The 14,019-nt window shown below is 41.1% G+C and overlaps 1 protein-coding gene across 3 annotated transcripts in view; it reads left to right on the forward strand.

Annotated features, from left to right (window-relative positions):
- LOC120997966 (probable cation-transporting ATPase 13A4) overlaps positions 1 to 14,019 on the forward strand; it is a 261,365-nt gene that overhangs the window by 210,832 nt on the left and 36,514 nt on the right. For 2 of the 3 annotated variants that reach the window (XM_040428350.1, XM_040428351.1), the window contains 3 exons: positions 1,579 to 1,621; positions 10,256 to 10,365; positions 12,261 to 12,357. In XM_040428350.1, the coding sequence (XP_040284284.1) occupies positions 1,579 to 1,621; positions 10,256 to 10,365; positions 12,261 to 12,357 (250 nt within the window). The remainder of the gene's footprint in view (positions 1 to 1,578; positions 1,622 to 10,255; positions 10,366 to 12,260; positions 12,358 to 14,019) is intronic. The other variant, XM_040428352.1, reaches the window with a different exon arrangement.

Raw genomic sequence — 14,019 nt, forward strand, 5'->3', positions numbered from 1 at the left:
CTCAGTCTTAAATAGTTAATTTGCATTATGAATGAAAAGAAAAATCCTTACCTTTTGTTGGTGTTTTATTTGCAGTTTTAAGTTTTTGGTCAGTTTTCTTGACTTGGGGAGTTCCAGGCAACAAAATATAGTAGATAATTGGTAGCATGAGTGTAGAACATCAACTTAGGCTTTATTGACATGACTGTGTCTGATTTTATATCTGCAAAGAATGAATCCATAAAAAACAGATAACACACAGATGGCTTCCGGACGCATTCTGGTTTTATTTCTGACTCTCAGACTTGAAAGGATGAGTCTGATCTGCAAAAATGGACCAGAATAGGACATGTGCTACATGTGTCTGTGTTCTTTCCGTTTTTAGAACAGACAGCACATCGAGGAAATGTGAATAAGCACAAAGGGGGAAATTTATCAAAACTAGTTTAAAGAAAACTGCCTTAGGGATTGTTCACACGACCGTGTGAAGCCCGCACATTGCGGACCGCAAACTGCGGTCCGCAATGCATGGGCAACGACCGTGGGGCAGCCGCATGGGGATCGCAGACATATTCACTTGAATGGGTCCGTGATCCGTCCGTTTCGCAAAACGATAAAGCAAGTTCTATCTTTTTGCAGTGCAGAGGCATGGAACGGAAACCCAGAAAGCACTCCGTAGTGCTTCCGTAGTGTTTCGTTACGTGCTTCTGTTCCGCACCATTCCGCATCTCTGGATTTGTGGACCCATTGAAGTGAATGGGTCTGCATCCGTGAAGCGAAATGCACATGGAACGGTGCCCGTGTATCGCGGATCCGCAAATGTGGTCTGCAATACGGCAACGGGCTGCACGCGTTTGTGTGAATGAGCCCTTAGTCACCCATAGCAACCAATCAGATTCTACCTTTTATTTTTCAAAACTCCTTTGGAAGATAAAACAGTGAAATCTGATTGGTTGCTATAGGCATCAGCCCCTGAGATTGTAGAAAATGCAATTAAACATACTATCTCATGAAGATAACTCTTTTTGTAACGATAGCTCCGCTTTCCATTTGACCAGCTGATCACTATGGGTCGGGCTCCTGAAATCCCAAGGATCAGCTATCACTAATGTGCGGTACAATAGTAGTATATTGCATGCCAACCTTTAACACAAATGACTGACCATTTAAAGGTCCTTCTACCCAGACCAATTATCAAGCAAACATATGGAAAATCATTGTTCCTGAGCAGCAGATTGTTTTGTCACAACAGCAATCTGCTGCACAGGAATAATGATTCTCTGTGAGGAAAAAGGATCACTATATTGATAGCTTGTCACCATATAGTGGTGGTGATTGCTGCAAATAAATGCAGTTTTTATCTCTGCCGGATGATCTGATAGATATCACAAGTGTCTTCTTTGTTCCCGAACTGTCAGATCATCTATATGTGTAAAAGGAGCCTAATACACAGATGAGCTGGTTCGTTTAGAAGATAGAGAGACCTAATTGGATATATGGACAGGGGTTACCTTTTTGAGGCTTTATTAAACAGACATACAAAAAGGTTATAGAACATTACGCAAATATAGAATGATAATTCCCATTGTATTTCCTTAGTTATTATGCTGGAATGTGTGGGGACGGAGCAAATGACTGTGGGGTAAGTAACATTTTAGTTTTCTTTTAACAGCTGGATATAGATTTTCATTTAATATTTAATTCATTTTTTATTCTAAACTGAATGATCCACTATATACAAAAAGATTATATATTTATTTTTTCATCAGGCACTATGGGGCACATTTATTAAGACCGGCCTACATTTTTAGACCTGGCATGAGCGTGGAGTAGTTGCAGATTGCGGTGCAACTAGCTGTTGTGCCGCAATCTGGGCCTGAAATACGCAATATAGGCATACAATATTTCAGCTTAATAAATGACCCCTGCACCTTCCTACACCACCTATAATCTTACTTTAGGTGTTGTCATTTTGAGAGGCACATTACAAACCTATATACTTGTAGTGAACCATTTTTAGGTATTATTTTATTAAGTTACTCCTGAGCTGTATTTTTTCTAAACTAAAAAAAAAACAATTTTGCTTTTTCGACACTGTAGTATACGCAATTTGATTTCTTTGGTTGTATTCCTTTGACCTTAAGTTCTAATATGTCTGTATTCTACACTGGTGCCCAAAACTGGGCAGAAGATTACATGTGCAATCTGACTAGTGAACTATGAAGTGGTGGAACTATATTCTCATCATGTATATCAATGTGGTTTTTGATGCACCTCATGATCTTATCTTCCAAGTCCTTTTTCCATGACATCCAATGATTAGTATAGAACATACATCCTTATGGAAGCTTATCATATTACTGAAAATTGACAAGCATGATTCCTCATTAACCTGTGCTAATATGTAGCTATTCGATGGCATAACATCTCAAGTAGTTTATCTACAACAAAAGGTAAACTTACTGGTCTATATTGGCTCATTATAGTATAAAACTATAGGCACTGCTGACCAATTTTTGAACTTCTGCTATGTGCCAGTCCCGTGGAACAGATAGAATCCATAAATAGAATCTATAAATATTATAAATAATTATCTGTTTATCATTGTGCTTAATTCTGTTACGGATCAGCTAGTGTGAACTCTAAGCTAGTATGAAACTAAGTGGTTTGGCATAGGGCTCTTTCCAAGGGAATTTTTCTGGTTCTTCCCTGGTATTCACTCTTTAACTTCTATACAGCGATCTGGATGTTGCTGCAGGTTAGCAACCAGACCGCTACCTCTTGGGATAGTTGGCAGTTAACTCACTGGGATCTCTGGATATAGAAAAAACACCAAAAGCACAGGAAAACTGCAGGTACAGACTGAACAGGCACTAAGGCTTATATGCTGGTCTTAAAGGTTAAAGCAGTGCACAGTTAACATAGACACAGAAAAGACTTCTGGGCAGGGGAAGTGATGAGGCACACACAAGGCAGGCAGGCTGGGCACTTGACTGGGGCACAGACTGACAAGGCAGACTGGACTAACTTAAAATCGAACTGAATGAGACTTGAACTTGAAAGTGTATGAGCAAACAGGCAGGTTGGAAACAGAACTTAGAATATGGCAGGTAGAGATGCAGCTGAGCTAAACTTGATGGTTAACGCGTTAAGTAAAAAATGGCATAAAAAGGTTAATTAATACTAAATGTATTTCAATGTTTTTTGTGACATGAGATAACACTGTGATGTGTTATCAGTGTCAATTTTAGCTTGGCTACATCTGTAAATTGCTGTAGCATTTCACTATCAAACACCTTTGCTGGTCACCAGGGAACCTTAGCCTCAGGCACCCTCTGCCTGGAGAGGGTTATATGGGAATTAAGAAAATGAAAATACTAAAATATTACTTTATTATAAATATATTCCCAAATACCTTTCATTAGTTATAATGGCTGGTTTTCTCTAGGGAACAATCATTAGGAGAAATAAAATGGCGCTGTCCTATCAGTACACACAAAACCTGTCCTCATCACACAGGAGGACAAGTTACTTCACAGAACTGAGCTAAAGAGCTGCCTCATCCTCCTCTCCTACTTGTCAGGGATTATGATCCCGAATACAGATGATAAGATTTTCAGCTAAATCTCCGAAGGAGTAGAGCTCATGTGAGCAGATGTGGCTAATAAGCAGCAGCTCTTGTATGCAGTCTCCATTACCACAATATGTCCTGTCCGCTTCCTCGTGTCTCCTCATGATCTCCTTTCCCACAAAGATTCAGCTAATTATCATATTAACCTCTTCCAGACCGGGCCATTTACCCCCTTCTTGACCGGGCTTAACTCTTTGCAAAATCTGACATATGTAACTTTATGTGGTAATAGCTTTGGAACACTTTTATTTATCCAAGCCAATCTGAGATATTTTTCTCTTGACACATTGTACTTCATAATAGTCATAAATTTGAGTCAATATATTTCACCTTTATTTATGAAAAAAGATAAAAGTCTAAGGGGGTCACTGGATATGTGAAATTGCTACATGATGATGTGTTTCCCTCTTTATGCACTGAAGCTGGCACGTTCCCTGAGTTTTTCCAGCAAGATGGTGCACCCACCACCACATTATGGGTGTCAGGTCCGAGCATTCCTAGATGAAAAGTTTCCTGGAAAGTGGATTGGTTGTCGTGGGCCAGTTGAATGGTCCCCAAGGTCTCCCGATCTGACCCCCTTAGACTTTTATCTTTGGGGTCATTTAAAGACAATTGTCTATGCTGTGAATATACGAGATGTGCAGCACCGGAAACTACGGATACTGGAAGCCTGTGCTAGCATTTCTCCTGCGTTGTTGCTATCAGTGTGTGAAGAGTGGGAGAAGAGGGTTGCATTGACAATCCAACACAATGGGCAGCACATTGTACACATTTTATAAGTGGTCAGAAACTTGTAAATAACTCATGAAAGAATAAAGTTACGTTAAAACCAAGCAAACCATTGTTTTTCTTGTGAAATTCCCAATAAGTTTGATGTGTCACATGACCCTCTTCCTATTGAAAAAAACAAAAGTTGGATTCAAAATGGCCGACTTCAAAATGGCCACCCTGGTCACCACCCATCTTGAAAAGTTTCCCCCCTCACATATACTAATGTGCCACAAACAGGAAGTTAATATCACCAACCATTCCCATTTTATTAAGGTGTATCCATATAAATGGCCCACCCTGTAGATTGAATTAATAAGTGACAGATTGCAACATTGTTTTACATTAGTTAGTAGTGAGCAATACATTTTCAGTGAGATTGAGGGAACCTTGCCAATACACTGAATATTAGAGCAGTGTTAGTACAGTGTACATATTGGCTCCCCGCCGATATCATCACTAATGATATTGAACAGGGACAATACCGGGAGAGATATGGCCAGTGAATGAGAGATACGAGTTCTGGCATATCATCTGCCTGTTGGCAGTGTTTTGTACCTGTTTACAATATTGTTAATCAAAAGAACTAACACTATAGCGATTATAATATACTCCATCGAGTATTTTTTTTAAAAAAATTAACTGATCATAATAAAGTTTTTTGTTTTGCTTTTTAGCGTCCTATAATTTAACTTGTGAGCTAAAAATCCCAAATTTACCAAAAATGTTGAAAAATTAGCAATTTTCTAAATTTATATTTCTCTGCTTTTAAAACAGAAAGTTATACCTCATAAAATATTTATTACTTAACATTCCCCATATGTCTACTTTATGTTGGCATCATTTTGAAAATGTCATTTAATTTTTTTAGGACGTTAGAAAGCTTAGAATTTTAGAAGCAATTCTGAAAAATGTTTACGAAAAATTTCAAAACACACTTTTTAAGGACCAGTTCAGGTCTGAAGTCACTTTGTGGGGTTGTGGGGCATACATAGTGGAAACCCCTCATAAATGACCACATTGTAGAAACTACACCCCTCAAGATATTCAAAACTGATTTTACAAACTGTGTTAACCCTTTAGGTGTTACACAAGAATTAAAGGAAAATGGAGATCAAATTTCAAAATTTCACTTTTTTGGCAGATTTTCCATTTTAATAAATTTTTGTTCTTTAACACATCGAGGGTTAACAGCCAAACAAAACTCAATATTTATTACCCTGATTCTGCGGTTTACAGAAACACCCCACATGTGGTCGTAAACTGATGTAATGGCACACGGCAGGACGCAGAAATGATCATTCATTATTACACTTTATGGGGCAAGGTGACCAAAAAATTGGTTGTTTTAGCACAGTTTTTATTTATTTATTTTTAAAGCGTTCACCTGAGGGGTTAGGTCATGTGACATTTTTATAGAGCAGATTGTTATGTATACTTTTTCTTATTTATTTAAGTTTTACACAATAATAGCATTTTTGAAACAAAAAAAATGATGTTTTAGAGCCAAAGCTTTTTTATTTTTTGACCGATTCTTAGTTAGATTTTGAAGATTTTTTTGGAGGAATGAGGTGACATTTTGATTGGTACTATTTTGGGGGGCATACACCTTTTTGATCTCTTGGCATTGCACTTTATGTGATGTTAGGCCTCTTTCAGACGGGCGTTGCGGGAAAATGTGGGGGTGCGTTGCGGGAACACGCACGATTTTTCCGCGAGAGTGCAAAACATTGTAAAGCGTTTTGCACTCGCATGAGAAAAGTTGCGCATGTTTGGTACCCAAACCCAAACTTCTTCACAGAAGTTCAGGCTTGGGATCGGGGTTGTGTAGATTGTATTTTCCCTTATAACATGGTTATAAGGGAAAATAATAGCATTCTGAATACAGAATGCATAGTACAATAGCGCTGGAGGGGTTAAATTTTAAAAAATAATAATTTAACTCACCTTAGTACACTTGATCGCGCAGCCCGGCATCTCCTTCTGTCTCCTTTGCTGAATAGGACCTGTGGTGAGCATTCATTGCAGGAACAGGACCTGTGGTGACGTCACTCCGGTCATCACATGATCCATCACATGATCCATCACCATGGTAAAAGATCATGTGATGGATCATGTGATGACCGGAGTGACGTCACCACAGGTCCTGTTCCTGCAATGAATGCTCACCACAGGTCCACTCCTGTTCAGCAAAGAAGGAGACAGACGAGATGCCGGCAGCACGAGCAAGTGGATTAAGGTGAGTTAAATTATTATTATTATTTTTTTAACCCCTCCATCGCTATTTTACTATGCATTCTGTATTCAGAATGATATTATTTTCCCTTATAACCATGTTATAAGGGAAAATAATAATGATCAGGTCTCCATCCCGATCGTCTCCTAGCAACCGTGCGTGAAAATCGCACCGCATCCGCACTTGCTTGCTTCACTTCTATGGGGCCTGCGTTGCGTCAAAAATGCAAATATAGAGCATGCTGCGATTTTTTACGCAACGCACAAGTGATGCGTGAAAATCACCGCTCATGTGAACAGCCCCATAGAAATTAATGGGTCAGGATTCAGTGCGGATGAAAGGGGCCTTAGGTGACAAAAATGGCTTTTTTGGCACTGTTTTTATTTAACGTTTTTTTACGGTATTCACCTGAGGGGTTAATTCATGTGATATTTTTATAGAGCAGGTTGTTACAGACGCGGCAATATCTAATATATACAGTATACATTTTTTTATCTATTTCACTTTAACACAATAATAGCATTTTTGAAACAAAAAAATATGTTTTAATGTCTCCATGTTCTGAGAGCTATAGTTTATTTTATTTTTTTTGCGATTTTCTTATGTAGGGGCTCATTTTTTTGCGGGATGAGGTGATGGTTTTATTGGTACCATTTTGTGGGACATATGCCTTTTTAATCACTTGGTGTTGCACTTTTTGTGATGTAAGGTGACAAAAATGGCTTTTTTTGACACAGTCTTTATTTTTATTTTTTATGGTGTTTATCGGACAGGGTGGATCATGTGATATATTTATAGAGCTGGCTGTCACGGACGCAGCAAATATGTCTATTTCATTTTATTTTTTCTATTTTTAACATGTTTTTTAATTACTTAACTGGGGATTTTTTTTAAATATATATGAAACCTTTTTCTTTATTTTTTTTATTTTACACTTTTTCACTATTGATTTTTGCTGTAACTGGGGCTGACATAGTAGTCCCAGTTACAGGGGAAATACACCCCCCAGAGAGGCTGTACAGCAGTTTACTGCGCTGTATAGCGTCAATGCAGGGCTGATCAGAGAGGAGGATGAGGCAGCTCTTTACCTCAGTGTTCTGAAGTAACTTGTCATCCTGTGTGATTAGGACAGGTTTTGTGTGTACTAATAGGACGGGGGCAATTTTGTTTCTCCTAATCATTGCTCCCCAGACAAAACAAGCCTTTTTTACTAATGAAAGGTATTTGGGAATATATTTATAATAAAGTAATATTTACCTAATTTCATTTTCCTAATTCCTGGAGAACCCCTTTACATACCCATTGGCTGGGGAAGGATTTGGTAGCTTGCACACAGACCCTTTAAGAGGCCGAAGGTAAGCATGCACCCTAAGGAAGAATCAGGCAGGAGCATAGAGGAAGCAGCATGAAGAGGGTGTCAGCGACCAGTAGAGATGAGTAAAGTTTTGAAAAATAACAACAGCATTCGGCCAATTCGCCGAAGTTCACCAAGAAATTTGATTTGTTCCGAATTAATTTGTCACAAATCCTTTTATATCCAGTATACCCAGTCTACTCTGCCTAATCATTTTCTTCCCAATTTGTAGCCCAATCTCAGTGTGAAGGCTTGGAAGTTAACCCTTTCCCAACTGCCAACAGAAAACTTACGTCGGCGGCCGGGCATTTAAAATGGTGTCTGCTGGAGTGTGCAGTGGGCACCATGGCCGTCAGGTGTCTGCTGTTTTAGAGAGCAGACACCTGGCACTAATGGTTGCCAGTTGCGGATTATTAACCCTTCAGATGCTGTGGTCATCTGGGTGTGCTCCAGCTCCCCCTGGTAGGGATTGGGGTATTTGGAACTAGGGCTGAAACGATTCAGCAATGTAATTAATAAAAAAAAAATCTTGATGCAGTTTTCCCGCATCAAGGATTTGTTTAAATCACGTGACCACGGAGCCAGTAAGCCTTTCACTCACCACTCCGTGGCCTCCAGTCGGCACCGCGCTGCAGGGCCTGGCCTGCACTCATCGTCAGCGTGCTGGCTGACGCTGTGTATGACGTCAGGTCCCTCCTGTTGCATGCTGGGAAGAAGACGCATTTGTCTCCTGCATAGTATAAGATAGCACTAGCAGGGGCCCTAATCTGGGGGATGGGGGGTGTTGGGGCCTTGAGATTTGAAGGGGGCACCTGTGATTTGAAGTGATGGCGCTGGGGGACATGGATGGAAAATTGGCAGTGGCATGGAGGGGCAATGATATCTGATGGCACTGGGGGACATGGATCATTGGCGATAATGGCACTGGGGGAGTGAGGGACATGACATGGAGCGGCTGATGATGATGATATCTGATGGCACTGGAAGAGTGAGGGACATGACATGGAGGGGCTGATGATGATATCTGATGATGGCACTGGGGGAGTGAGGGACATGACATGGAGAGGCTGATGATGATGATATCTGATGATGGCACTGGGGTAGTGAGGGACATGACATGGAGGGGCTGATGATGATGATATCTGAATGCACTGGGGGAGTGAGGGACGTGACATGGAGGGGATGATGATTATGATATCTGATGGCACTGGGGGAGTGAGGGACATTACATGGAGGGGCTGATGATGATGATGATAATATCTGATGGCACTGGGGGAGTGAGGGACATGACATGGAGGGGCTGATGATGATATATGATGGCACTGGGGGAGTGAGGGAAATGGCATGGAGGGGCTGATCTGATGGCACTGGGGGACGTCACAACGGATGGCATGGCATGGAGGCACTGGGGGAGTGGGTTGGGGCCAGCAAAATGGCAATGGATGACATGGGGGTCTGGCACTGATTGCAACATGGGACGTTCTGATGGTGGTGGTGGTAGCCTGGGGGTCTGATCATGGTGGCACTGGCATGGGGGTCTGATTGCGGGCTTGCGGCATGGGGGGACTGATTTGAGGGCAAGGCTGACTGACCTGGGGGGTTATTGTGGCTGGTATGTGATAGTCTGTTTTGGGGGGTGTAGTTTAATCTGATGATCTTTGTGTTCTGATGAAAAATATTTTGTTTCTGAGATTATTATTTTACCCCCCCCCCCTTAAGTTGTGACTCTTTTACTGTTGCACAAAGCAAGAATCAAGACCTAAAGAAGTATTACTTTACTTCAACTGCAAAATGGGGAAAGAGAGAAAATAGTCAGGCCGAGGGGCGAACAGAAGATACAGGACAGAGAAAACTGCACATTGTGTCCAAAGTTTGGGATTATTTCAAGCTGAAAAAGAACAAAAGCTCTTTACAGTGTGTCTATTGTAAAACTGAACTAGCCTACCATACCTGTGCATGATCTCTGTACTGACCTTGAGCTGCCTGTCTGAACCGTGGACTGTTTCACGGATTGCATGGGCTCTGCCTGCCCTGACCTCAGTCTGTACCTGACTATGATTCTGTGTGATCCCTCGGTGCTCTGCACTAGTATCGCTTTACTACCATGGGTCAGCTGTCAACCAAACAGACTACACCACGAGTTAGCAGCCTGGTGGTTCCCTTGCCAGAATCCTGTAGAGAGGTTAAAGAGTTAATGCCCTTATGACTAGCCCCAAGTCAAATCGGGAGTGGTCTAAATGTACTTCACTTTTGTGTGATGCTGAACCATATTGTAATGTTTTTTCAGGCCTTAAAAGTAGCTCATGCTGGAATTTCTTTGTCGGAACTGGAGGCCTCTGTAGCCTCACCGTTTACATCGAAAACCCCCAATATTCAATGTGTGCCAAAACTTATCAAGTGAGTTCTACTGAATCATATGTAAGAAGCAACTTTAGAATGTTTTAGTAAGCTTTAGGCCTCATGCACACGACCATTCCGTTTTTTGCGGTCCGCAAATTGCAGATCCACAAAACAGGGAAGCCGCCAGTATGACTTCCGCAATTTGCGGAACGGGCGGCCTATTGTAGAATTGCCTATTCTTGTCCGCAAAACGGACAAGAATAGGACATGTTATATATTTTTTGCGGGGCCACGGAACGGAGCAACAGATGCGGACAGCACACGGAGTGCTGTCCGCATCTTTTGCGGCCCCTTTGAAGTGAATGGGTCCGCAAAACTGCGGCTCGGATGAGGACCAGAACAACGGTCGCGTGCATGAGGCCTTACTGTGTGATCACTTTTCTCTTTTGATTCATCTAAGCAACTATTATCTATATTGTATCTAAAAATAAAACATGAAGCAATTTTGCTAATAATCTTACTCAGACTTACCGGATATATGTTAGAAAGTAGCAGGAGTGGTTAGAAGGGAGAATGACTGTAGAACTGCACTGCACAGTTTCTTTTTTTATCAGAAAGAACAAATCAGAATGACATTCTACATTTTTTGAATATATCTACATGGGACAGATATGATGTACCGTAGATATTCCACTGCAGAACTGTGGGTGGAAAATATGCAGCATTTACAGTAGCTGGAAAGTTGATGAGAAAACTCATTCACACACTGTGGAGGAAAAAACTGCAAGTCAAGCAGATTTTGCAGCAGACAGCATGGATTTTGCTATAGAATTGCTTCAAGACCTGAGGCAAATGTTTTCTGGTTACTTCCTGTCTAGTATAGACATACCCTACAAAGGGGATCAGCAACCTCCAGCATGCCAGCTGTTCTGAAAATACAACTCCCAGAATCCTCCTTTCACTTCTAGGGTAGTTACAAGAACAGCATACCTTAAGTTCACACTTGCGCGTTTTACAGCGCGTTCGAACGCGCTGTAAAACGCATAACCGATGCAAACCAATGCTTCCCTATGGGACTGGTTCACATTTTCGCGTTTTACAGCGCGTTCGAATGCGCTGAAAAACGCCCGACGCATAAACAAGTTCTTGAACTTCTTTGGGGCGTTTTGTCGCGCGTTTGCGGCCATAGGACACTGCTGTCAATCACACAAACGCGCGTAATACGCGCGTTGACTATGGACAAAAACGCGCACAAAAACGCACGACAAAAACGCGCGTTAAACGCGCATATCAAATACGCTCAGGTCTGAACCCAGTGTAAGGGTGGGTTCACATCTGCGTTCTGGATTCCGTTATGGCTTTCCGTTATAACATGGTTATAATGGAAAATAACGGACTCCATAAGACGGAAGGACGGATCCATTCTGCTGCCCATAGACTTGTATTATGACGGAATGCAAAGCGGAAGCCTTTAAAAGGCGTTCCATCTTAATAGAAGTCTATGGGAATCATAACGGATCCGTCCCGTTTCCATTATGCAGAACGGAGAAAAAAGTCCTGTCGACAGGACTTTTTTGTTTTCCGTCTTGCATAGCGAGACCCAGACGGATCCGTTATGATTGCAATTAGACTTCTATTAAGACGGATCATAACGGAATGCCTCTTAAAGGCTTCCATTTTGACTTCTGTCTTATGGATTCCGTTGTTTTCCGTTACAACCATGTTATAACGGAAAGCCATAACGGAATCCAGAACTCAAATGTGAACCCACCCTAAGTGTGCCTGCTGGGAATTGTAGTTCCACAGAACCTGGAGTGCTAAAGGTTGCTGATCCCTGCCCTACAAGATTAACAGGTGGACCTCACAGATATTACATTAGTATATAGAAATTGGCATGATGTCATTTATTTTTTATTAGGTATTCATTTAATTTAATTGTTTTTACTTTTCAGAGAAGGAAGAAACTGTCTTGTCACTTCATTCTTCATGTTCAAGTATATAGCTATGTATGCTATTATTGAACTGATATGTGTGATGCTTCTGATGTGGGTATGATCATATGTTCAATTTGTTTTATTCAAAACAGTGTTACTAAGGCCTATTGCACACAACGGTATGGCTTTTTCAGTATTTTGCGGTCCGCAAAAAACGGATCCGCAAAAAATATGGATGACGTCCCTGTGCATTGTGTTTTTTGAGGAACGGAACAGCTGGCCCCTGATAGAACAGTACTATCCTTGTCTGTTATGCTTTGAACAGAACGGATAAATAGTTCCGTATACGGACCATATACGGAATGCAAAAACGGAATGTAAACGGGAAAAAAATGGTCGTGTTAATGAGGCCTAAGGCCTCTTTCAGACGGGCATCCCGGATTTGCTCCGGATGCATCCCAGGTGCATTGCTGGAAACCCGCGCGAGTGGGCACACAATTTCAGCCAGTTTTGACTGTGATTGTGTTGCGTTGTCCAGTTTTTATTGCACGGGTGCAATGCTTTTTGCATACTCATGATAAAAAACTAAATGTGGTACCCAGATCCGAACTTCTTCACTGGTTCGGGTTTGGGTTCGGTGTTGTGTAGATGTAATTATTTTCCCTTATAACATGGTTATAAGGGAAAATAATAGCATTCTTAATATAGAATGCTTAGCAAAATGTTACTCAAAGGGTTAAAAAAAAAAAAAAAATTAACTCACCTCATCCACTATATCGTGCAGCCGGCATCATCTTCTTTCTTCTTCTTTGAGGACCTGCAAAAGGACCTTTGATGACATAATCGCGCTCACCACATGGTCAGCCCAGTGACATCAGCGCAGGTTCTGCTGAATGAAGATAGAAGATTCTTCTATCTTAATTCAGCAGGACCTGTGCTGGCGTCACTGCGCTCACCACGTGGTGAGCGCGATTACGTCAAAGGTCCTTTTGCAGGTCCTCAATGAAGAAAGAAGATGATGCCGGCTGTGCGATCACGTGGATGAGGTGATTGAATTATTTATTTATTTTTTAACCCCTCAACTAACATTTTACTAAGCATTCTGTATTAAGAATGCTATTATTTTCCTTTGTAACCATGTTATAAGGGAAAATAATACAGTAAATTGACTTTAATCATTTTACTAACATCATTTCCTAGCAACCATGCGTGAAAATCGCATTGCATCCGCACTTCCTTGCGGATGCTATGCGATTTTCACGCAGCCCCATTCATTTCTATGGGGCCTGCGTTGCGTGAAAAACTCAGAATATAGAGCATGCTGCGATTTTCACGCAACGCACAAGTGATGAGTGAAAATCACCGCTCATCTGCACAGCCCCATTGAAGTGAATGGGTCCGGATTCAGTGCGGGTGCAATGCGTTTACCTTGCATTGCACGCGCGGAATTCTCGCCCGTGTGAAAGGGGCCTAAGTGCAATGATCCTTGTTGGCTGTACTTATATAACCCTTCTGAAATGTGTCTTGAAATACATAATAATATCAATAGAACTACTATTTTAATAATTGTAGTAGTAGTAGGAGCAGTATCATCATTATTACTACTTTTTACAATTACAACTGCTCTGGTATTGAAATGCAAGAACTACATCATTGCAATGGGATCTGTTATAAGCCTCACAAGAATGCTTCATAAAAGAAAGGCAAGTCACGAATGGAACATTAAAATGGTACAATTCCACCCCCTAGTGTATTGTATGAAAACTGCGTTATAAAT

Source organism: Bufo bufo, chromosome 4 (genome assembly GCF_905171765.1).
Source record: "Bufo bufo chromosome 4, aBufBuf1.1, whole genome shotgun sequence".
Classification (NCBI taxonomy): domain Eukaryota; kingdom Metazoa; phylum Chordata; class Amphibia; order Anura; family Bufonidae; genus Bufo; species Bufo bufo.